This window comes from Vulpes vulpes, chromosome 5, assembly GCF_048418805.1.
Source record: "Vulpes vulpes isolate BD-2025 chromosome 5, VulVul3, whole genome shotgun sequence".
NCBI classification, from domain to species: domain Eukaryota; kingdom Metazoa; phylum Chordata; class Mammalia; order Carnivora; family Canidae; genus Vulpes; species Vulpes vulpes.
In genome coordinates, this window is record NC_132784.1 from 139,039,137 (window position 1) to 139,063,859 (window position 24,723).

Below are 24,723 nucleotides of genomic sequence, written 5' to 3' on the forward strand. Positions count from 1 at the left end.
TTTATTTGTTTTTCTGCAGCCCCATATAGGGACAACTTGAGACTTTCCTAGTAGAGATTTACACTTTTTGGCCTTATATTTCTCTCTGACTAAAATCCATACCATTGTGGATTATACTTGAAGTAACTCAAATATTATTTCCATTAAAAAAAGACAAAATTTAACACAGTATTTTAGTATTAAAAACATGCTTTTAGATACGCTCGCTGCATGGAGTGACAACGATTGTGTACTAATATATTATTGGTGCTGTGTTTACAAAAGAAGGAATTTAGTATTCAGGTATTAATCCAGATGAGAAGGTAAACTCGAAACCCATCTGAATGATATCGCCTTACAGTTTTCGAAAAATTTTTGAGGAAACAAGATCTTATTCTCACAAAGGTACTTTTTTCCACGTGAGATTACTGTTGATATGACTGATCAACATTTTCTTTACTCAGCTGCTTTTGTTGTCTTGAAATGCATATCTTTTATTCTAATTTTTCATTTGCTAAAAGCTGATTTGTTTTTGCAGCGTGGTTTAAAAAATATTAAATTATGTTAGCTGTTCTTGTTTTCAGCCTTGATAAATATCCAGCTTAATGAATTTTCATCCTAAAGATCTCTTCAGTGAAACACCTAATTATTTTTGCATACCTTCTGAGGAAGTTTTCTTTATTGCTCTGTTTACCATATTTTGTTCCTTTCTGTTTTTTCTTTTTTTTAAAAAAACCCTATTGGTATTTTGAGACAGTGCCTATGGGCAAAAACCTACAGGTTTATTTTGTTATGTGAGTTAAGGGAGAGCAGTATATTCATACCAGTCCTTGCTGAGGAAACATTCCTTGGAAGTATTTATTTTGTAATTTGCTAATTCATATTTTGAAGTATTTATTTTGTATTTGCTAATTCATTTGAATGATCTCACCTGTATATTACTATAATATTTATGTGGATTCTAAAGTAGCTCAAGGTTTGAAGAGGTACCCTCTCTTTAGGTGTGGTCCTTTAGAGTGAATTACTCAGCCCCTAATGAATGACTGCCTGGTGGGTCCCATTGTGCTAGGCTTTGATAGAAATTCAAAGATCAAATCTAATATCTCTGCCTGACTGTAGTGATGCAGGCAGAGGGAATTAGCAGAGATCAATGACAGAGATCCTAAGAGATTGGGCACTTAATATAAATCCATGAAATGGGCCAGGTATAAAAGCATCCAGTAGTGAAAATATATTGGATTTTATTTTTACTGCTCTGTAATAGTAGCACATAATGTAACACACATCTGTATTTTAAATATAGTTTAAGTTTGATGTTACAACTCTGTTAGCTCGGAAACAGAAGAATTTAAGTATTGTTCTATTGTAATTTGTTACACCTTTGATTTGGGGATTGCAGTCTAAACATTTTCTTCTCCAAGAGGCCATGCCAGTCTTGTAGTTTATATTACAAAGGATAGCATATGATTGAATTTTGAATCCTTCAACTAGGAGCAATAATTTATTTTACTCACTTTCATATTGGAAAATAGATGTTCCAATATGAATTACATGGAATAACTACAAAATTAATTAATGTTCTGGGCAGCCCTGGTGGCTCAGCAGTTCAGCGCCACCTTCAGCCCAGGGTGTGATCCTGGAGACCCGGGATCGAGTACCGCATCGGGCTCCCTCCATGGAGCCTGCTTCTCCCTCTGCCTGTGTCTCTGCCTTTCTCTGTGTGTGTCTCTCATGAATAAATAAATAAAATCTTTTTTAAAAAATAATGTTCTAATATGAATTATATGTAATAACTACAAAAATGTAGTTATTTCCATGTAGTTACTTCCATGATAAAATATTAATACAGTGTTTTTTTATTTATAAAAACTATTCTCAGAATTTCTGGTATTCTGACGTCATGATCATATTTTAGTTTGCAGTATATGATTGCATCATAATTCACTTGTCCATCAGTTTTTAAAGCTCATTAGTTATACTATCATTTGAACTGGAAATGTTGTCTAATTTTCCTAAGCTTGAAAAATGGAGAATCTCTTTAGACTTTAGGTTAAACTGCACTGTGCTCAGTTATCTTTTTATGAGTATCCCAAAGATAGTTTCCCAGAAATTGAACAAAAGAAATGTAATTATGTAATTACTTGCACATTTCCCTGGAGAGAAATATTCAGATTGCTTAGATGGATTGTAAAATATAGGAGACCAATCTTAGATTTGGTCTCTCTCTCCTTCCCTCTCCCTATTTTCCTTTCCTCTCTCAGCCCCCAGTTTCTCTTTCAATTTCTGTTTTTTAAGAGTGAGAGAGAGGGAGACCATACATGAGCAGGGGAGGGGCAGAGGGAGAAGGAGAGAGAGGATCCCAAGCAGGCTCCATGCTTGTGTGTAGCCCAGTGCAGGGCTCAATCTCGTGACCCTGAGATCATGACCTGAGCTAAAATGAAGCTAAGAGTTAAGAGTTGGACGCTTAACTGACTGAGCCACCCAGCACCCCTCTTTCAATATTTTTTATTTACAAACATAGTCAGTTTTTTGCAAAAAGACCTGTACCTCTTATGCCAGCCTTCCTTCATTCTGATGAGTTAACTCATTCTGGTGTGTGGACTTTCCCACTTTCCTGAACATCTATAAACACATAAACGCACATGTTAAATTCTATCCTGTAACTACACTCTTATTTTTAATGAGATGCTAGTATATTTTATTCTACCTTACTATTTTTTTTATGGGATGAAGCATTTTATATATATAAATATATATAAGATATATGCAGGTTTGAAAATACAATACAATACAATAAAACAAACATTCTAGAACCTACAAGTCAGAATATATCATTACCAAGACTGTTGGGTTGCACCTCCAGATACGTTCCTTAAAAATCCTGTTCTTCTATCCCCAAATCCCTTTTAGGTAAACACTAGCTTGAATTTTTACAGTATTATTCTCTAGCATTTCTTTATGCATTTGTCACATACCTAAATACATCTACAGATGCACTTACACATCCTAGTTATTTAATTTTTTGGACAGCCCTCTTTAGTAAGTACAATCATATGCTCCATTGTATATGATAAACAGAGGCATTGAGAGAAGAAGGTACTTACCTGAAGTCATGTGGCTTTGAAGTCTGGCTTCAGAGTTAACAGGTATAATCTAAATGAGGTAGGAAAAGGATTTTCCCTTCTTACCATTTTGTGAGTTTTTGTATCTTTTAAAGAATTTGTCCACTTTAGGGATCGTGCCCTGAGCCGAAGGCAGCCCCAACCACTGAGCCACCCAGGTTTCCCTAGCTGAGTCTTCTTAAATGCTTGGGTCCTTTTTCTACTTATAGGTTGCTGTCTATCCCCAGATTTTAGGTTTTTGGTTGCCTTCCCACCTTGATTTTTTGATAGGTTCAAGGAAAGTTGTTAATTGACAGTTTATCTTTTTCCTTACTGCAATAGTGGGATCAATGTTCTCATAGTCAATTTCCATAACTGAGCAGAAACCAAAAGTGTAGACCTATTTTTCAAAATAATAAGTTGTAATGAAAGTGCTTTAAATTTGCCATCTAATTTTAGAGCTCTAAAACATGGATTTCTGGAAATCTAATCCAAGTCTGAATTTTTAGATGATCAAACTAAGTTGTAAAGAAGTAGTACTGACTTTAATTCAATTATTCACTGACTATATGCTGTTGTATGAATTGTTACAGTACTATCCCTGGCATCATGAAATTCTCATTTAAACTTAGTTACTTAAGAATCATTTGAATTGTTATTACACAATGGCTTTTCCTATTGGCTATGAAATCTTCTGGGTATCTTTTAGTGTGCCACTTTTAAGTTTTTAAAAATAAGGTGAAAGGGTATTTTATTATGGATCATATGATTCTTGATTTTCTGGCTGTCCTAGTATGGCAATTTTAATTTTCTTTATAGTTTGAGAAGAATAGGTATTAACTCTTATTTTTTTAAGTGTTCATTTAAATTCTGCTTAGTTAACATACAGGGTAGTATTAGTTTCAGGTGTACAATGTAGTGATACAGCACTTCCATACAATATCCAGTGCTCATTGTAAGTGTCCTCCTTAACTTAACCCCTATCACCCATTTCATCCATCCCCCACCTACCTCCCCTCTGGTGACCCTCAGTGTGTTCTCTAGAGTTAAGAGTCGATTTCCTATTTTGTCTCTCTCTTTCTACTTTTCCCTATGCTCATTTGTTTTGTTTCTTAAATTCCACAAATGAGTGAAATCATATGGCATTTTTCTTCTTTGATTTATATGGGCATCTTTTATCATACTTACTATCAAGTATTTGTGCTGAAATATATAGCAAACACTTAAAAACTTGTTAATCTGTCTTAGAAAAGAGACATGTTATGATAAATATGTAATCTTTCATTAAAAATATTCATAAATAAGCACTGCAGTAGAAACATAGTCCTGGGACACCTGGGTGGCTCAGTGGTTGAGCATCTGCCTTCGGCTCAGGGCGTGATACTACGGTCCTGGGATTCAGTCCCACATCGGGCTCCCTGCATGGAGCCTGCTTCTCCCTCTGCCTAAGTCTCTGCCTCTCTCTCCATGTCTCTCATGAATAAATAAATAAATAAAATCTTAAAAAAAAAAAAAGAAACATAGTCCCAATTTGTAATCCTTTTTCAGCTTCATCCAGGATATGGAAATAGGATTATTTAAGGCATAATACTGTGTAAATTCCTTGAGGGGGAATATATCCACCTATTTATTTCTCCTTCAGTATCTGAAGTACAGCTTTGCATGTACTAGAAATCCAACACATTTTTATTGAGCGAATTAACATTGAAAATTTCCTAAGAATATTCTTTTGTCTTATTTTGAGGAAATAAATATATTCAAAATAAATTTAACTTGAAATTTATAGTGTTATTTGCTTAAAGTAGAAAAAGTTAAACAAGCATTCATTCACTAGGATGATACTTTTAATTCAATGAATGGCATATTAAATTATTGGGTGAGTTTTAATATAATGATTTTCCAATGGAAACCTGGTTATGAAGTTTCAGAATGACAACTTGAGTTGCTTCAGAATTTGTAGCTTTGTTAAGTACTTTAACAGCTGTTGCATTTGTCACAAGAAAACAACCCTGTGAGGGATGCCATCATGTATTATGATTCTTTGTTTCACAAATGAGGGAACTGGACTCCAGGAAAGATTAAAGGATCACCGCAGGATTACAGCGTCCATGAGAAAGAAAGGCAGCCGTAAAACCCACGTCTGAAGCCTCTACATCACATTCTTTCCCGTCACACATCATCGCTTTCTCCCAGTGTGATACTGAAGTATAGAAGCACTTTTCCATCCAGTCGTAATTCTCCACACTGCAGCTCTGTGCTGGTGTGACCTCAGACAAGTTGGGTGACCCCATCTGCTTTGTTTTCTTCCTTGAGCAACACTTAAGGTTGTGATCTAGCCTTTGCCTGCTATCACATGTAATGACCAGAAGTACCTAGTTGTCAGTGAGTTTGTCGGGTTAGCCTTGGTTCTGGCTGCATTCCTCCCTCTCACATGTAGGTGCAGTTTGTAAGCTTAGGGCGGGCATAACTCCTCAATAAAATACGTGTATATGTGATTACTTTATAGTGTGTGCGGATGTCTGCGGCTTTCATACTCTGTGAATTTCTGATCGGCCCCACGTCAGTGCAAGGAGATCAGAAGTGCACTAAGTACCTGTAATTGTTAGTCTCTTACCAGGTAGGCAGCCACGCCGGAGGTGAACTCCGGTTGCTAAAAACCAGATACTAAGCAGGTCATCCTGGCACCTGCTGCCAACAGACGCCAGAGGCAATGACTAGTTATGCCCCCAACTGCTTTCTGTGATTCTGTAGGTACATTTTGATGGTTTTGCTCTGTTCAGAAAATGTTTTGTCATTTTATCTCAGTGTCCTATAACTTAAGCAACTGAATACCATGTCTTGTTCCTTTATTAGAGAACAGCACTGCACAAGTAACATCCACAGGGAGCCTTGTATTCCAGAACTTTGAGGAGGGCATGAGTGGCGTGTACACGTGTTTCCTGGAATACAAACCAACTGTGGAAGAAATTGTTAAAAATATTCAACTAAAATATCTTATATATGGTAAGAAGTGCATTTAGTTGTATTTTTAATGTTTTCAAATATTTAAATACCTTTACATTTGTCTTAAAGGCACTTTGTCATTTTTAGTCTTCTTATTAAAGAAAAATTCCTGCTTTCCTGTATTTTACAAAGTTCTCTCTAAAGTGTTAGTGGTGAGGGCGGGTCTTGTTTTTTTTTGTTTTTGTTTTTGTTTTTTCCCCAGGGCTAAAGTTGACATGAATACACAAATTTAAGCCAATGAATGAAAATAGGGGTTATAGAAATCACGTTTTCAGATTATTACAATATCAGAGTCTGCACTGCTTTTCAATTCTGAGTTTCATGTTTGATGGCTCACTGCCAGCCCCCAGACAGGAGCGTGAAATGCCACTGTAAAATCTTTTTCTAAAAGCAGTTTGATCTCTGGAAGTTTGTGATTGGGAGAGCTGGGTTGATAATGGAGTGGCCAGGAGAACAGCCTGAGCAAAGGTTGTTAGTTCCCTCTCTCCTGGAGGCCCACGTGTGGTGGAGAGAGTAGTGCCCCTCCTGGAGGCACATGTCCGCTTGCCAACACCTGTGAATGTGCTACCTCAAAGGTGGCAGAAGGGACTCTGCACATATCAATAGGCTGAGGATCTCGACAGGAGGAGATAATCCTGAAGTAGCTGAGCAGGCCCAATGTCATCACAGGGTCCTTAGAAGAGAAGGTGTGAGGGTCAGCGGCAGATAAGGACACCTCAGGGTGGAAGGAGAGGTCTCAGGGGGTTTCTTTGAGGATGGAGGAGAGGGCCTCTAGAAGCTGGAGATGGCACACCTGGAGCTCCCAGAAGGAATGCACCCTGATGCTTTTAAAAGTAACTTTGGACTTATGTTGTCCAGAACTGTAAGACAATAAATTGGTGCCATTTGATGCTACTGTATTTGTGGTGATTTGTTACAGTAGCGATAGGAAACTAAAGTACCCTCCTGTCAAGCTGAGTTGCACAACAAATGGCAGAATTATTAGTGGTTTCCTGACAATTTGGATCACTGAAAAAACCACTATCCCATATATCCAAAGAAAGACATAATTTTTTTATGAGAAATTATATTAACTTTTTTAGGCAAGTTTATTTCAACTTCTGAATCAGTCGTGTTTCACTTTTTTTAATTTTTTTTTATTTTTTAAATATTTTATTTATTCTTAGAGACAGAGAGAGAGGCAGAGACACAGGCAGAGGGAGAAGCAGGCTCCATGCAGGGAGCCCCACGTGGGACTCGATCCCGGGTTTCCAGGATCACACCCCAGGCTGCAGGCGGCGCTAAACCCCTGCGCCACAGGGGCTGCCCTCACTTTTGTTTTGTTACATAGTTTTCTCCATCTTGTTATTTCAGGGGTCTTGTCTATACCAATTGTAATCTCGTAGGTGTAAGCTGACAACTATGGCTATGCCTCAGATGAATGCTAGTTTATAGGAATGATGAGCGTCGCTCGTCGGTGCCAGGCAGCGCTGTGTTTTTAGGGTGTAGTTCTACTAACAATAAAACGCATGCAGTGCTTGTGCAAGGCATTGTCGGAAGTGCTTTACGTGTATTCTACACTTTTAATCCCCACAACAAACCTGTGTGGTTTGTAGACAGTGCTGTGTTCCCTCTGTGGATACACACTGGGGCACCAGGGGGTTAAGTGACTTGGTCCAAGCCACACTGTTGAGAGTTTGGGGAGACTCAGCTGTGACCCTAGGAATTCTGATTCTGCAGTTGTTTTTATCCTTGTGTTCCAGGAGGATGAAACCTCATTTAATAAACCCTGATTTGGGCGACCTATTATTTTTGTGCTTAAAGCAGATCACATAATTTAGTGCCATTTCATTACAAAGACCCACTTTTATCTTTCTAATGGTCACACAGTTTGACAGATTTGAGCAATCCTCAGTTGATGATCCTTGAGTTTGTTTCAAATTTTCCCTACTTCAGACGGTACTATATGGAGCATTTAAATAAATCCCTCCCCACCCCCTTTCCGCACTTGTGTGTATGTCTGTCTCTGTCTCCAGCCTATTTGTGTGTAAACACACAGACTACACACCTTCTGTATATATGTATGCATGCACGTGTGTATGTACTTATGTATATACGTATTTATTCATAGTCTTCCACCATGAGGCACACTTTATTTTTTCCAGATTTAAGAACAGGAAAAATTAGGCTATCAGATGGAGAAATGATGGGGATAATCACCTCTTTATTAACTGGCTTTGATATAATAGATTTTAATCCTAGAAATCCCTTTTTAATGTTCGTTAGACTCTATGGGGCGCCTGGGGGGCTCAGTGGTTGAGCATCTGCCTTCAGCCCGGGTCATGACCCCAGCGGGGTCCTGGGATCGAGTCCCACATTGGGCTCCCCTCAAGGAGCCTGCTTCTCCCTCTGCCTGTGTCTCTGCCTCTCTGTGTCTCTCATGAATAAACAAATAAAATCTTTTTTTTTTTTTTTTAACTTCCACCACTTCCATGGTCACATGCCACCCCTGTTTCACAAAGCCCTTTAGTTTTATTTTTTTAATTTTTTTAAATTAATTTTTATTGGTGTTCAATTTACCAACATACAGAGAAACACCCAGTACTCATCCCGTCAAGTGTCCGCCTCAGTGCCCGTCACCCATTCCCCTCTACCCCCCGCCCTCCTCCCCTTCCACCACCCCTAGTTCGTTTCCCAGAGTTAGGAGTCTTTATGTTCTGTCTCCCTTCCTGATATTTCCCAACATTTCTTTTCCCTTCCTTTATATTCCCTTTCACTATTTTCTATATTCCCCAAATGAATGAGAACATACACTGTTTGTCCTTCTTTTAAAAAATTAATAATATATGTTAGACTCTATTACTATGATCCAATATATAGATTGGTTCGTATAATTAATTACTTGAGCGTTTCTGAGATCCCATTTTACGAAGCCAATTACAAATGCTAAATATTCAATTTAATTTAATTTTGCTTCTGTTAGAGCATCTGTGCTCAATATGGGTTGTTTTAAGGCAGTGAGTACCATGACTATGGCAAATTTAGGCAAGGCTCCAGTTAAAGTGAGGCATACTTCTTTTTCTCTACATGTATTATTCTAAGATAACAGGGAGTAAAATGTTTAAATTTAGATGATACCCCAGGTGTAACCATAATTTGAGCCCCTGTATTGATTAGGTCCATGGAGTTAGGTCAGTTGGTGGATTTTAGCAAAAGTCAAAGTTAAGGGATCCCTGGGTGGCGCAGAGGTTTGGCGCCTGCCTTTGGCCCAGGGCGCGATCCTGGAGACCCGGGATCGAATCCCACATCGGGCTCCCGGTGCATGGAGCCTGCTTCTCCCTCTCCCTCTGCCTATGTCTCTGCCTCTCTCTCTCTCTCTCTCTCTGTGACTATCATAAATAAATAAAAATTAAAAAAAAAAAGTCAAAGTTAATTTGTATTGTACAGGTACGAAAGCCAATCAGATAGATCCCTTTTTATCTTTTTTGAAAAAATAAAAGTTCTTCTTTATGTATCCTTGGTATATAAATGGGCTTTATGATTATTTTTTAGTGTAGGTGACACAGTGTTACATGAGTTTCAGGTGCACAGCGTGGCGACTTGACAGCTGTAAGCATTCTGCTCTGCTCACCACAAGGTCACACGTATTTTTGTGTTGTATAATGGAAATTAAAGTGTCAGTATTTTTATAAGAAGAATTTTGTAAGGCAAAGCCTTCGACAGAGTATTCGGGGTTATTTTGCTGGATTTTGCCAGTTTTCCTATCCAGAGCGGACCAACCAATACCCCGCTGCAGTACACGAAGACCTCATCCTCTGAAATTCCTTTGGCTTGTGCTGAGCAAGCTTCCCTGAATCAGAAGAACCAAACTCACTTATAATTACATTACATTTTTATATATAAGATGTGTAAAATTTTAGAAAGTAACAAAAATAACACAACACTGAAAATTACTCTCAGATTTAAATATGGCAAGACCATGGGTATATAGTGACTCATTCTTTTAAGATGCCGTCCTTAATTAGTACATTCGAGCATTTAAGAATATTTTTGTCACTTAGATTATACTGCTTTTTCAGTGTTGATGCCATTTTTATTTTGGATGGTTTGTCTTTTTCTCAGTAATTGATAGAGTTTATCGTTCTGGATACCAGTACTTTCTCTATCATGTTGCAGGACCTTCTGCCTGCTTCTCACTATGTTTATGTCCCAGAAGATTCAAATATTTTTGTAGTGAGCTTTACCGTTACTTTTTTGAGTTGTGATTTTTTTGGTTTGATTTTTTTTTTTTTCTAAGAAGTTGTTCTTTATACCTAAAAAGTAAAAAGTTTCCTGTATTTATTTTGCTGGCTTGTGTTTTTTAAAATTATTTTTTTATTAAGATTTTGTTTATTTAGAAAGAGAATGAAAGGGCAAGCAAAGGGAGGGAGAGGCAGAGGGAGAGAGATTATCTCAGGCCGACTCCAGTGTGAGCATGGAGCCTGACATGGGGCTTCATTTCACAACCCTGAGATGATGACCTGAGCCAAAATCAGGAGTCGAAAGCTTAACCAACTGAACCACCCATGGCCTATTTTTTTTAATTAAAATTTTTGTTTCAAGATGATTATAGATTCACGTGTAGTTGTAAAAAGTAATAGAGACATCCCATGTACGTGTTACCTGGATTCCCCTTTTAGTGCTTTCTTGTGAACATCTAGCACATTATCAGGCCAAGATACTTAGTTTATGTAGAGCACCAACCTTAATCAGATTCCTTCAGTTTTATAGTACTCCTTCGTGTGTGTGTATTTAACTCTCTTAGGCTTTATCACAGGGGTAGGCTCACGTATCCACGCTACGGTTAAGATACAGAGCAACACCAGCAGCAGAAGTATACTCCGGGTTGTCCTTTACACTCAGCCATTTCCTTCCCTCTTACCACCTCGTTATGACTGACAACCACAATTTCCTCCAATTCTATAACTTTATCACTTCCAAACTATTATATGAGTACAGGAATGTAGTATAATGTTTTATGGGATTGTTTTTTTTTTTTTTTCCATTTGGCTTAATTCTCTAGAAATTCATCTAAGTTGTGTACATTTATTATCCATTCCCTTTATTCTGAGCTGTATTCCATAGCACAGATGTGCTAGACTCTTTCATCCCTTACCTGCTGAAGAATAATCTAGATTGTTTCAGGCTTTGGGCTGTAACATATAAAGTTGCTATGAATCTTATGTATAGTTTTTTGTGTAGATACAGGTTTTTTACCTGTGGGATAAATGCCCAAAGTGCACTGGATGGATCATGTGATAGTTACATATTAGTTTTACAAGAGATTGCCAATTTCTTTGCCACCGTGGCTTTGCCATTTTACGTTCTGACCAGCAGCAGCTTCTCTGTCCTCACCGGTCAATATTGGTTGTTGTAATTTATTTTAACCATTTTGATGAGTGTGAAGTGATACTTCATTGTGGTTTTCATTAGTGTTTACCTCATGTCTATGGACATGACATATGAACATGTCTTATGAGCATATGGAAGGCAGTTGTGCTCACCACTGTACCACCAACGCGATCCCCTGTTTCTGGGTTCTCTAATTTCTTCCTTGCTAATAGCTAATATAACTACATAGAAACATTCAATACCAAGTAGAGTGATTCCTCCCACTATTTTTTTTTTTAATGAAGATTGTTTTGTGCCCCTACTTTATATAGTTTTGTGTGTTTTTGAGAAGCCAGAAATAGGAGGGAAAGTGTATGTTTATAGGTTTAAACATTTAGTCATCTTGTTGATCATTTTGATTTTCATCATTTGCTCCCTTGTATCAAGCTGCCATCTGTAGTCCTTTCTGTAGCCCCAAAAAGAGGATCGGTGTTAACATCGTATGCAGATTTCTTTTATACAATTGCTTTTTAAATTCTTAAAGAGGAAAAAAGTAGAAGAAATATGCACTTATACTACCTTTATAATTATATAATTACCTTTACTGGGGCACTTTGTTTTTTTGATGTAGATTCACATTATTGACTGGGGTCATGTTCTCTCATTATGAAGAACTGCTTTTAGCTGATTCATTTTTTGGCTAGATCACATCTCCTGCTGAGCTCCTTGGTTCATTTCTCCTTTCAGTGCTTTCAATTTTCAACTGCAGAATGTCCAGTTGTTTTGTTTTTTAGAGTTTCTAACTTTATAGATATTCTATATGATATGAGATTGTCATTATGCTTTCCATCTTTAATCATAATATCCTTTAATTTTTTTTTTTAACATTTTCCTTCAGTTTTAGAGAAGTAGAGTGAGCATGTGCATGAGCCAGGGGTAGGGGCAGATGAGGAGAGAGAGAAAGAATCTCAAGTAGGCTCCATGCTCAGTGGGGAGCTCGACAAGGCTCAGTCTAGTGACGCTGAGATTATGACCTGAGCCGAAACCAAGAGTTGGATGCTCAACCGACTGAGCCACCCAGGCGCCCTGTTTTATAATATTTATAAATATTGAATGCTTTGAAATTTTTATCTTTTAAGTCCCACATCTGATCATTTACTCAAATAGTTACTGTTCCTATTTTTTTCAGTACATGAGTCATACTTTCCTGTTTACTTGCTTTACTCAAATTTTTTCCACAAACTGGACTTTTTAGATAGTGTAGGAACTCTGGGTAGGGACCCACACCCCTGCCCTCCCCAGGCTTGCTATAATTATTTCATGTTTTTTTGCTTAGCAAGTGCCTACATCATTTCTGTGGAGTTCACTCCTCACCTACCATAACGTGAAGACCACCCCCCTTCCCCGAGTCTGTTTTAGGAAGGTGCAGCTGGGGTGTACCCACAGTAGTTTGATGGATCTTTTGTTTTCAACAATGCCTTGGGCATAAATTCCTCTGAAGACTGACCCGGTTAAATTTGGGTTCCTTTGAAGGGATATTCCCCAGGTGACTGTGTGAGATTTTTTCTGACCCGGATAGCACCTCCCAGCTGACTCTTCCAGTGTTGCTCTCTGACAGACTAGCCCCACTCTTATTCACCTACTTAGCAGATGACTCTATAAATCCCCCCACCCCTTTGTCTTTCACTAAACCTCTGCTGTTTTTGAGACTTCCCTGAGGTTTCAGCTTCCCTGCACTTTATCTCAAGTGATGTCTGTTCCTTTGAGAAAAGGTTCTGAACTCTGTTCTGCAGCCTGCTCCTGCCCCTTGGCAGATTCTCCGACCTGCAGCCCTGGAGCTCAGTGGGCACAGTGCTGTGCTCCCGTTGAGAGCCATCTTGCTCTAGGAGCTTAGTGGGGGGCGGGGAATAGTAGCAGCTTCTGTGGACTCCTCTGTTGGCTGTTCCTGCTGTGCAGCCTTCACACCATAAACTGCAAGGGCTGTGAGCGTCCAGGGATTCCCAGCATTGCTGCAGCTGGCTTTGAGCCTCTGTGTCACAGAATGCTGATGGGAGGACGAGAGGAGTCCTCCCCTCTCCAGTGTGTCAACTGCAGCTTCACTTCAGCAACAGGGAGCCGTGGTCAGAAGTACTGCCATCCTGCCCCTCCTGGGAGGCTACTGCCTGGGAGCTGGGGGAAGAGAGCACCCCACGTTCCTTTCTACACCAGTCCGGAGTAGTGTTTCCATCTAGCTGAGGGGAGGGAGGGAGGTCTGGGTTCAAATCCCCAGACTCCCTGTTCTTACCAACTTCTAGTAGGTTTTTTTGAATAAATTTTTTTTTCCACTTTTTTCTTTGCTCTAAGTGTTATTAAAAACCCAGTTCCCCTCTTGGTGGGTGTCAAGCCAAAGGACACAACCAAGCCAAAGAACGGAAGGAAGGATTTTGCTTGCAACAAGTAAGGAGAACACTGAGGATCTTATCCACAGCAGTGTGTCCTGGAACAAGAAAATTGGGGAATCTATAAGCTGAGGGTGTGTCCATGTTCATGAAGGGGCTTGCTCCAGGGGGAATACAGCATGGAATTGGGGCAAGGTCATTTCAAGGTGACTGAGTCCTAGGGCCAGCAGGGGTGGGCGTCATCGGTTCTCGGGCTCAGGTGGGTCCAGTGTCTGAGTGCTCAGAGGGTTTTAGATCCTAAAAGCCCCTGACTGAAGGTAACTCAAGAGTGAGCATAACAGACCTCACGGTGAAATCAGCACTGGGAGTTTGTGTGATTGGTTGTCTGCTTACACATTTTTTGTTTGTCTTCCCACAATAATTATTTCTGTTATCAGAAAAGTAGTAGATAATAGTTGATGAACATTTACTGGCTGTTTACTACAAGAAAATATTTAGCCTTCCTTAGTGTGTACAGACACTGCTTCCTCCCCAACCAGGACCTCAGCCACCACCCTGTGGATTGGTCAAGGATTGTGTTGCGGGCCAGTGTTATTTTACCTCCTGGCTAGTGCATCCTTTCCCCTACTCTCACCCAAAAGAATGTGTTTAAATTACTTTGAGTTCCCTGAGCAATAGTGTACAAGACTGCAAAATGAGTGGCTTGGACTAGATCTCTCAGTTCTTTTGGAGCTTCGAAGTTTTAGCAGAGATTCTTCTAAAAGGTGGTGATAGAAGAATAAATGCAGTGAACTGCTGTCTGCTCATAATTAATTGAGATAGTTGTCATAACTAACCAGAACTGGGAATTTTATCACTAATTTATTGTCTCTGATATGATTAGGCTGTCTCCTGGCCTGTTACAGGCTGTTATTTCCTATACCCTTTCATAAGATGGCTGGGACCTAATATGACTTATGTTCGGGAAGCTATGTCTTTCTTTTTTCTGGGAACCTCTGTTAGGACCATTAGGACCATTTCAGAGGCTATAAATAGTTGATTTCTGAAAATAATATACATCCCTGTCATTGGGAAGTGGGCTTGTACCATTTTTCCAACTGTCATGTCCTGCTACTATAATTGTTTTAAGAACATTTTTCATCATCATTACTTTATTGGATATGCCATTTGCTATTCAGTAGTATTTTATTTTAAAATTTTTGATGGATTTTTAATTATTGATTTTTATTTTGATGTCATTGTGTTAGAAAATGTGGTTACATGATATGTATATAATTATTATGGATTTCCTATCATATTTATATATTTTCTTATTTCAGTGAGATTTTGAAGTGCTTAAGAAAAAAAATGTTCTCAGTTTCAGATATTGTAATGGAACTCAATAAAACTGGTAGATTTGTGAGAAACATAAAAGATTTATTTATTTTTTCAAGAGAAGGGAGAGGGAGAGAATCTCAAGCAGACTTCCTGCCAAGCATGGTGCCCAATACAGGGCTCAGCCTCACAACTCCTGACCTGAGCTGAAATCAAGAATCAAGTGCTTAACTGACTGAACCACACAGGTGCTCAGAATCTTAATTTTGATACCATAGGGATTGGATATTTGGCATAATTCTTGTATCCTTCAGTTTTCTTAGGATGGATATAAAAGTACTATGAAATTATTACAAGTAATCATTTCTTTTTAACAGTTACAATATATTTTAACTGTTTAAATAACCAATTTTGTGTTATTCTTTAATTTTTTACAGCATATCGTGAGCCTCATTATTATTACCAGTTCACAGCTCGATATCATGCAGCTCCCTGCAACAGTATCTATAATATTTCTTTTGAGAAGAAACTTCTTCAGATTTTAAGCAAATTGGTTCTTGACCTTTCATGTGAAGTTTCTTTACTGAAGTCGGAGTGCCATCGTGTTAAAATGCAAAGAGCTGGTTTGCAAAATGAATTGTTCTTTACGTTTTCAGGTAAGTATATATAATTTTTTAAAGAAAAGCAAATTTTGAAGACATAAATTATCTGCAGCATTTTTTAATGTAAATGTTATAGATCTGAGTATTATAATGTTCTCTACTTTGGCTTAGGTCTGATAGGCCTCAAAATAAAATTCGGATTCATGTACTTAGTGAAATAACTAACTTGTAATTGGTAACAGCTCTCAAATAACTAACCTTTGCTGTGATAATTTACTAGAGAATGAAATTTAGAATAAGGAAATGCCTGTCTGTATATTTAACTGTTACAAAGATTTAATTTGTAAAAGAATCTAATTCTGATAACATGAGTTAATATTTTATAGATCAGAAGGACCATCCTAAGGGCTTACGGTGCTTTTCCTAATGATGCAGAATGGAGGCCCAGTGTTTTCTGGAAAGCGAAGAATTGATTTTGTACCAATACTTATAAAAGGGCCTGTTTATGAATAAACACTGCAGAATAACTATCCCTATGTTTTTATTGAGTCCCCATGGCAGTAGGACTCCATCCTCTATCCATCTCAAATGATATTGCTTATTGTTTTCCTTTCTTCCTTACTCTGTCCTTGATTTGTTCACTGCTGGTGTTGGATTGTACCCACTCATTTCTCCACTTTTCTGTTTTGTTTTGTTTTTGGCCATCTCTGATTGAATTTTTAGACACAACTAAGAGTTGTAAAGCTTTACAGGAAAAGAACGAGAAGTTCAACCTCCTTTTTACTATCTTTTATTTTCTTTACCACTTTTCTTCCCCTCCAGAAAAATTTTGAAAGTTATTTTGTAGCCAAGGAGACAAAGTTATCACAGTTAGACTCTTGCTTTAGCTCTTCAAGGAATAGTATTTGCATTCGTGAGTTAGGAGACTTTTGCCCAGAGTGCTTCACAGGTGCACTTAAATAGGCATTTAAGAATCCTTAGAAGACCTTGAAAGTAAAGTTGAACCTATAAAAGAGATGATACACAATAGAAATGAGGCCTGTGGGCTTGATATGCATTTCTTTAATGACTAATGATGTTGAACATTTTTTCATGTGCATTTTTGGCCATTTGTATATCTTTTTTTTGGAGAAAAGTATATTCAAGTTCTTTGTCCAGATTTTATTTTCTTTCCAGATTTATTGAAATAAATTGATATATGACAATATGTAAGTTTAAGAGGTACACCATAAGTATTTGATGTGTGTGTGTGTGCATGTAAAATAGTTACAATTTATCTTATTTTTTTTGTGGTGAGAACTTTTAAAATCTCTTTTTGCAATTTTCAGACACTCCGGGATCAGGCCCTGGGCTGAAGGCGGCACTAAACCTCTGAGCCACCTGTGCTGCCCCCTTTCTTGGAGTTTTAATTTCTCTCCTTATATTACCCATCCATTCTTGCATGTTGGCTACCTTTTCCGTTACAGCCCTTTGCATCTTGTCATAGGTATTTTAAATTTCCAGTCTAATAATGTCAACATCTCTTGCTTATCTGAGTATGATTATAATGCTGTTGTTTCTTTTTTCTTTTAAGATTTTACTTATTTTATTTGAGAGAGAGAGGGTGTGAGCTGCGGGGGAGAGGTAGAGGGAGAAAGAGACAGTTTGAAGCAGACTCTGCACTAGGCACAGAGCCTGATGCGGGGCTCCATCTCATGACTCTGACGTCATGACCAACATCACGAGTTGGATGCCTAGCCTACTGTGCCAGCCAGGCAACCTGCTTGCTGTGTTTTTAAACGTTTTTTTTTTTTTTTTGTCTTTTAGTATTTCTTGCAACTTTTTATTGAAAACTGGATATGATGTACCTCATAGTAAGAACTGAGTTAGGTATGTCTTACTGTAACATTTTTTGTCTATTTGTTTAGGATTTGGGCTATATATACTATTTACAAAAACTATAGGCTTCAGGGGCTAAAAATATCTGATACGCTTATCTTTGTCTGCTTTGTTGTCTTTGAGTTTCCCCAAAGTCATCTTCCTAAGTAAAGTATGAGACTTAAAATCCTTCTGTTGTAATCTCCTGGTTTGTATGATGTCCTGTTGATGTGCTGGTAGTTAGTAGAGGCAGCAGAAGCATTGTGTGGCCCAACAATCAGATCTCAGGATTTCAGAGAGCTTAGATCTTTGGTCTGAAACCTTCAGCAGTGTTTTTCCTCCTTTTTCTTGGTTTGCACTGGAAGCCTACAGGTAGCTGGAATTGGACATTTCCAATCTGCAAGGTCCTTTAGACTTTGGCAAACCTCCAGGTGCTTAAGCTGTGGAAAAATATTTCTCCTTAAGGGCAGGCTTTTGTTGAAGGCAAGTGAGTACTCTTGGTACATTTCAGAATGTTTATTTTGTTCCTCCTCATGGTAGAAGTACAAGGGGACTTGTTTTCTGTTTCCTCCCAGAGAAGTCTTGGGACTCATGAAAGTGTGGGGGTCCCTGTGAGCCGGAATTTTTAACACTTGGGCTTTCTCACTGCGAGCCTTCAACAAATTCTCAGTTGCTGGTTTTCTCCTGCTGCTACCAGCTTCCCTGTCAGGGTCTTTCTCTGGTGCGTCTGTTCCTCATAAGCAATAATTCTCCATAACCACCTTTTTCTCTCTACCGTTTTGTGGGCAGCAGTTTTCCCTGAGACCTCAGTTATCTGTTAAATCAAAGAAAAGTTTGTGAGTCTGTTTACAGCTTTTCTTGTGAGGACAGGAGTGATACCATCCGAGTGCCTTTCATGTGGGACTCTGAACCAGAAGTTTTCTTTTATCTTTTTTCTTTTCTTAATGCTCTGTTACTGATTTTTCTTGGGTTTAATTAACTGTAAAATAGCATTTTGATTTTATTTTCATTTTCTTTTCTGAATATATTCCAGTTATTTTCTTGGCAGTTATCCTGAGTTTTACAGTTAATAACTTAAATATATAACTACATTGTTTGAATTAATACTAGCCTGGTTTACTCCTTCCTCTCTATGATGGTCTTTGTCATTGCATTATTATACATTGTTTACCACTAACATAGATTTACAATTATTGTCTGATGTATTTATTTCTAATCATATGCATGAAAAAAGTGGGAGTTAAAAGAGTAAAAATACAACAATATTGCCTTGTATCTGCAGAGTTGACTTTATCACTATTCTTTATTTCTTTGCACAGCATTGAATTACTATCTGTCACCCGGTTACTGGCTAATAATGTTAAACATTGTGTTTGGAATATTTTACTTTCTTCATCATTTCTGAAGGATATTTTTCCAGATATAGGATTCTCGGTCGAAAGCTTTTTTCTTTTAATACTTTAAATATGTTATCTCACTGCCTTCTGACCTCCGTGGTTTTTGTTGTTGTTGTTTTGTTTTGTTTTCTTTTTTTACAAGACATTTGTTAATCTTACTATGGACTTGTAGTAAGTGACAAGTTCCTCTTTTTCTTCTCTCTTTCTGCTTTCAAGATAATCTCTTTGTCTTTGATTTTTGACAGATTGGTTATAATGTGTTTCACTGTTGAATTCCTTGACTTTATTTTAAAGATGTTTTAAAAAATTATTTATTAGAAAGAGAGAAAGCATGAGCAGGGGAAGGGACAGAGGGAGAGGCAGGGAGCCTGATGTGGGGCTTGATCCCAGGACCTTGAGATCATGACCTGAGCTGAAGGCAGATGCTTAACCAGCTGAGCTACTCAGGCACCCCAAATCCTTGCCTTAATGCTACTTGAATTCCATTGATCTTTTTGAATACATAGGTACGTGTCTTTTATCACATTGGGACATTTCTGACATTATTTTTTCAGATGTCCGTTTGGTTCCTTTTTTTCTCTGTTATGCGTACGTGGTGGGGGTATTAGGCTTTCATTTCTTTTTCTGCTTTTTCTTTCTGCTCCTCTAGCTGGATAATTTCAGTTTACCTATCCTCAAATTCACTGATTCTTTCATAAGATGAACTCTGTAATTGAAAGCCTATAGTGAGTTCTTCATTTTAGTTGTTGTAACTGTCAGTTCCGGAATTTGTTTAGTTTCTTTTTATATCATATTTCATTTTATTAATATATTCTGTTGTGAAACCATTTTCCTTTTTGTTGTTGTTGTTCTGTGCTTATTATTTCCTTTAGCTTTTTGAGTATATTTAAAACAGTTGACATAGAGTCTGTCTAGTAATTCCAATTTCTGTGCTTCCTCGGGGATGAATTGTTTTGTTCAGTATTATTATTTTTGGGTGTTGGTTCATACCCTTCTTTCCTCACATTCCTTATATTTTTTAAAAACTGTACATTTTTAATATTCTAACAAGTAGTAATCATGAAATCAGATTCTTTTACCTCTTTTGTGTGTGTTGTAGTTGTTTAGTGATCCATCTAAGTTACCTTTGTAAAGACTATATTCCTTGTTGTATGTGATGTCTGATGTCCTTTAGCTTGATGTTAGCTAGTGTTCTGATAAAAAGATTCTTTGTTTTGTGTGGAGGTCAATTTCTGTTGACTCAGCATTTTCTCAGTTACAAAAATTTAGCTATTTTCCAGAGTTTCAACATAACTTGATTCTGTTTTGAGTCTTGTTTGTCCAGCGTTCCTGTGGTAGGATGTGGCTTGAGGTATCCTACCTTACCATTTTACAGGTGTCATTTCTTTTTCATTTTTAAATTTTGTAAAAAGTTTCATATAAAAAGAGAAAGAGGGTACATAGTTTCATACAGGTTGAGGTTAACCATCTAACCTAACTAAAGCAGGTATATCAAAGAAGGCAGGAGTTCAGGAAGAAGTTGTGCTCTCTCAGATCCAGAGAGCTAATTGAGTAAACTGATCTAGACAGTGTAAGTATTATGTGGTTTGCCTAACATGGGGTGGGGGGGGGAGTAGTATACTGCCTTTTGGCTTTACTACCTTTAGTACTGGATTATAACTTAAACATTCTAGGTGTTAATGACATGGTTAATCACTGTCTGTACTGACTCTGAAGACCGGATAATTTCTGTGGATTCTGTGTTGTTTCTAACAATTTTGCTTTAGTTTAATAAATAGTAGATTTTGATGGATTTTTAAATTTGCTTTAAACTTTTATAAGGATTCAAGGTAAAAATAAAATTGTGTACCTTCATGATGATTTGATCTCAGTCATATTATATATAGTAGACTCTGGTCTACCATCTTCTGAATTACTTAATGAACGGTAATTTCAAAAGCTTTATTTTAGGTAAATAATATTTTAAATATTTGGCTACATTTTGAAAATGCTTTCTGTAACTCCACTGTATATTTTTGATATATGAATCTTAGAGATTCTACATTTCCTGGGCCTGGTTTTATGATTATTTCATTTTAAAAGGATTTAAAAAATAGTCCATTGAAAAACACCTTTTTTTTTTTTTTTTTTCCCAAATCTACAGCCCTTTTGGGAGGTCTGCTTTAGCTTCACATCTGTTCTGTTTGATTTTATAAAATCACTTTGATTTTATATTTTATATGTTGTCTTTTTTGTGATATTTTATACTTTGTGATATCAGTTCAAATGGCAACACAGAAATTTCATGTGTGTACTGGTTTGGGGAGATATTTTAAAAGGATATTGAAAAAATGAGGACTTCCCAGTTTTCTGCAAGTGTATTCTGCATTATTAATACTTTTGTGGTCAATTTTACTATCTTCATCATATCAATGCTTATCCATCTAATATATTTTATATAACATATTAGGCAAATGTCAATAATATGAGCAAGGATCTGTCTTCAATAAGGTCATATTCTAGTTAAAAGAAAATATATAACTAGTACAGGTTCTGTAAATATTATGGCAGAGATTCTAGGTACTCTGTGAGTTCTATGTACATAAAGATGTCATTAGGAGATGAACAGTTGAGATCCATGAAACATTATTGGTGCTTTAAAATAATTCCATGCAAAATAGCAATTTAAAGTCATGTATACAGGGTATATTTGGGGAACATTCTAGAAAATTTAATTGGTAAGATGTATAGAGAATTTGGGGACAGTCAACTAGTCATTGCTTGTTAGATTGATATATTTTAAATCATATTTTTATAGGTAGAAAGAATGACAATCATAATATTTAGTCTCTTGTTTTACAGAGCAGAGAGTGGGTCTCATGGAGGTATTAAATAATAGCCTGTGTTTATTAGTGCTAGACCTAGGGCTAGAAATCAGGTTTTCTAAATGTATTTTGACCAATAGTGAGAAGTAACTGAAGGTTTTAGAATTGTGGCAATTAAGTTGATATAATTTAGAAAGATTATTTAGTGGAAATCTTTGTCATCTATTCTCTCTTTGAATTTTATGTCTTCATAAGTTTTTATGTCTTCTAGGTTGTACAGTTAAGTGGTACATAGTTATTCTCAGTAGTCTCTTAATGATCCTTTGAATTTCTGTGTTATCAGTTATAGTGTCTCCTTTTTTATTTATAATTTTGTTGCTTTGGGCCCTTTTTTTATTCCTTGGTTAGTTTCATGAGGGGGTTGAAAATTTTGTTTACATTTTGAAGAAACAATTCTTAGTTTGGTGAAGCTTTTCTGTGATGTTTCTATTATCTATTTCATGTACTTCTGCTCTAATCTTTCTTCTCGTCATTAAAATCATCATTGTTATTATTGTTACAATCATTATTATTAAGTCTTAGGTTCATCGCAATCGTGAGGGTTTCCTGATTTATATAGAACAAACCTTTGGCTTAGATTTATATCTAAATGATTTAGTGTAACATTAGGAAAACGCTTAATTATTACTGGAAGAGAAATATTAGATAAATGATCTATTTTATATTTCAAAAGCCAATTTTAATACTGTGATATAGATTTTGGGCCCTTTATAAAATATACTGTATTTTCTCAGTTTCCTCTCTAGACACTGAAAAAGGACCTAAGCCATGTGTGGACCATAATTGTGAATCTTCCAAAAGACTGTCTAAGGTATGTTATGTGAGGCTGGAGAAAATAAAAAAAAAAAAGAAATGAACGTGCCTAGTGTGTAAGTAAGCATTTAGCTATTTATTGAACACATCAGATCCACCCATTACATTTAGGAAATTCAACAATAAAAATAGAATGTCATCAAATAATAAATGATAAGAACTTGAATTAACTAATACAGTTAATATTTTTATGAAATGCTTTAAAGTTTAGCATCTTGTTACTGTGTTAAGGAAGATAAGTTTTCCATTTCTTTGGCCTTATTTGTTCCACGTTAATTTATAATTATTAATCAAGTAGTACCTTTACAGCAAATCTAAGAAGTAGTATAAGGATTTTATCTTGGTTTCTTTTCAAGGCTTCTCTAGATATTCTAGGTCCTTTTTATTTCCAGAAATTTTTAAAATCACTATGTCAGATTTCTAAAAACAAAAAATGCCCTGGATTCTGATAGGCGACAATAGGTTAATTGGTGAGAAGTGGTATTTTGAGAATACTAATAAATTTTCCAATACGTATGTTAGTTCTCTCGACTTATTAAGGTTTGCAAAATTTACTTATTTTATTTTATTTTATTTTATTTTATTTTATTTTATTTTATTTTATTTTATTTATTTTATTTAAAAATATTTTATTTTTACTCATTTTTATTTTATTTCATTTTATCTTTTTGCAGTTTTTAGTTTAAAAGTCTTGCACATTTTCTGCTAAATTCATTCCTAAGTATTTTGTGTTTTTTTTTTAAGTGCTGTCTTAAAGGGGATATTTAAAAAATAAATTGGTCAGTTTCAGTTTTCAATAGATGGTTTGCATGTTGCATATTTGCATGTTGTACTTAGCCACTTATTAAATTCATTTGTTACAGTAGTTGCTTTAAAGATTGCTTAGGATTTTCTATGTAAATCATCATGTCATATGCAAATAAGAGTATTTCTCTTTTTCTAATGTCTATGCTTTTTATTTCTTTACTTACCCTGTTTCTATCTACAGTATGATGTTGAATAGATGAGAGAGAATAGATATTGTTTACTTGTTCCTGATTGTAGGGGGAAAGCATTTAATCTTTCACTATTAAATAGGCTGTTAGCTCCAAAATTTCAATGCCTTTTACCAGATCAATTAAGTTCCCTTCTATTCCTAGTTTACTGAGAGATTATGTTATGTATGTTCCTTCATTTGTGTTGAATATTAACTCAGCCTTTATTGAAAAAAACCCACATATATCTTCATTATAAATTTAGCAGAAAGCATGCAATACCTTTAAAACTAGAAACTGCAGTTTGTTCTTTTATCCCTATGAAACGTCCCCTTTAATTTTTTCTTTGAAATTTTATCTAAAATCAATGTTATTAATTCAGACTTCCTATGCTTACTGTTTGCAAGGGATGTAGGTTTCTAACTAATTTGAATTTTTTGTCTTTATATTTGAAATGCATATTTCTTGAAGATAACATATAATTGACCCCTTTGTTCTCTCAATAAAAAAAAAATCTTTAATTGGAATTCTAGTAAAATTTAATGTAATTATTGATACAATTGTATTTATGCCTATTTTTTGCTATTGTTTCCCAATTTTTTCCCCTTTTTCATTCTTTGTATTTTTAGAATACATTTCATTTTATCTACCGATTTATTTATATTGAGATAAAATTGACATATAACATGATATTGGTTTTAGAAATTTAATGTGTTAGTTTTAGGTATACAGCATAATGATTTGATATATGTATAGCCATATTATTACCACACTAAGTTTATGTGTACAGACACGTAGAGTTGCACATTTTGTGTGTGTGATGAGAACTTTAAAACCTATTCCTCTAGCAACTTCCAAATATACAATACAATGTTCTTAACATCCCGAGACTGACTTGTCTTATACAGTTGTCCCACCATATCTGCAGCTCTACTTTCCTTGGTTTTAGATACCCATGGTCAGCTACAGTCCAGAAGCAGATGATCTTCCTTCTTTTGTTTGTCAGTAGGTCATTAGTAGCCTAATGCTGTGTTACAGTGCCTGCATTATTCACCACACTTGATGTCATCATGTAGGCATTTTTATCATGTC

The 24,723-nt window shown here is 36.3% G+C and overlaps 1 protein-coding gene across 1 annotated transcript in view; it reads left to right on the plus strand.

Annotated features, from left to right (window-relative positions):
* Window positions 1–24,723, plus strand: part of ZPBP (zona pellucida binding protein) — an 88,859-nt gene that overhangs the window by 10,204 nt on the left and 53,932 nt on the right. Inside the window, exons 4-6 of the mRNA XM_072757402.1 lie at window positions 5,934–6,083; window positions 15,562–15,780; window positions 22,579–22,655. Of these exons, the coding sequence (XP_072613503.1) occupies window positions 5,934–6,083; window positions 15,562–15,780; window positions 22,579–22,655 (446 nt within the window). The remainder of the gene's footprint in view (window positions 1–5,933; window positions 6,084–15,561; window positions 15,781–22,578; window positions 22,656–24,723) is intronic.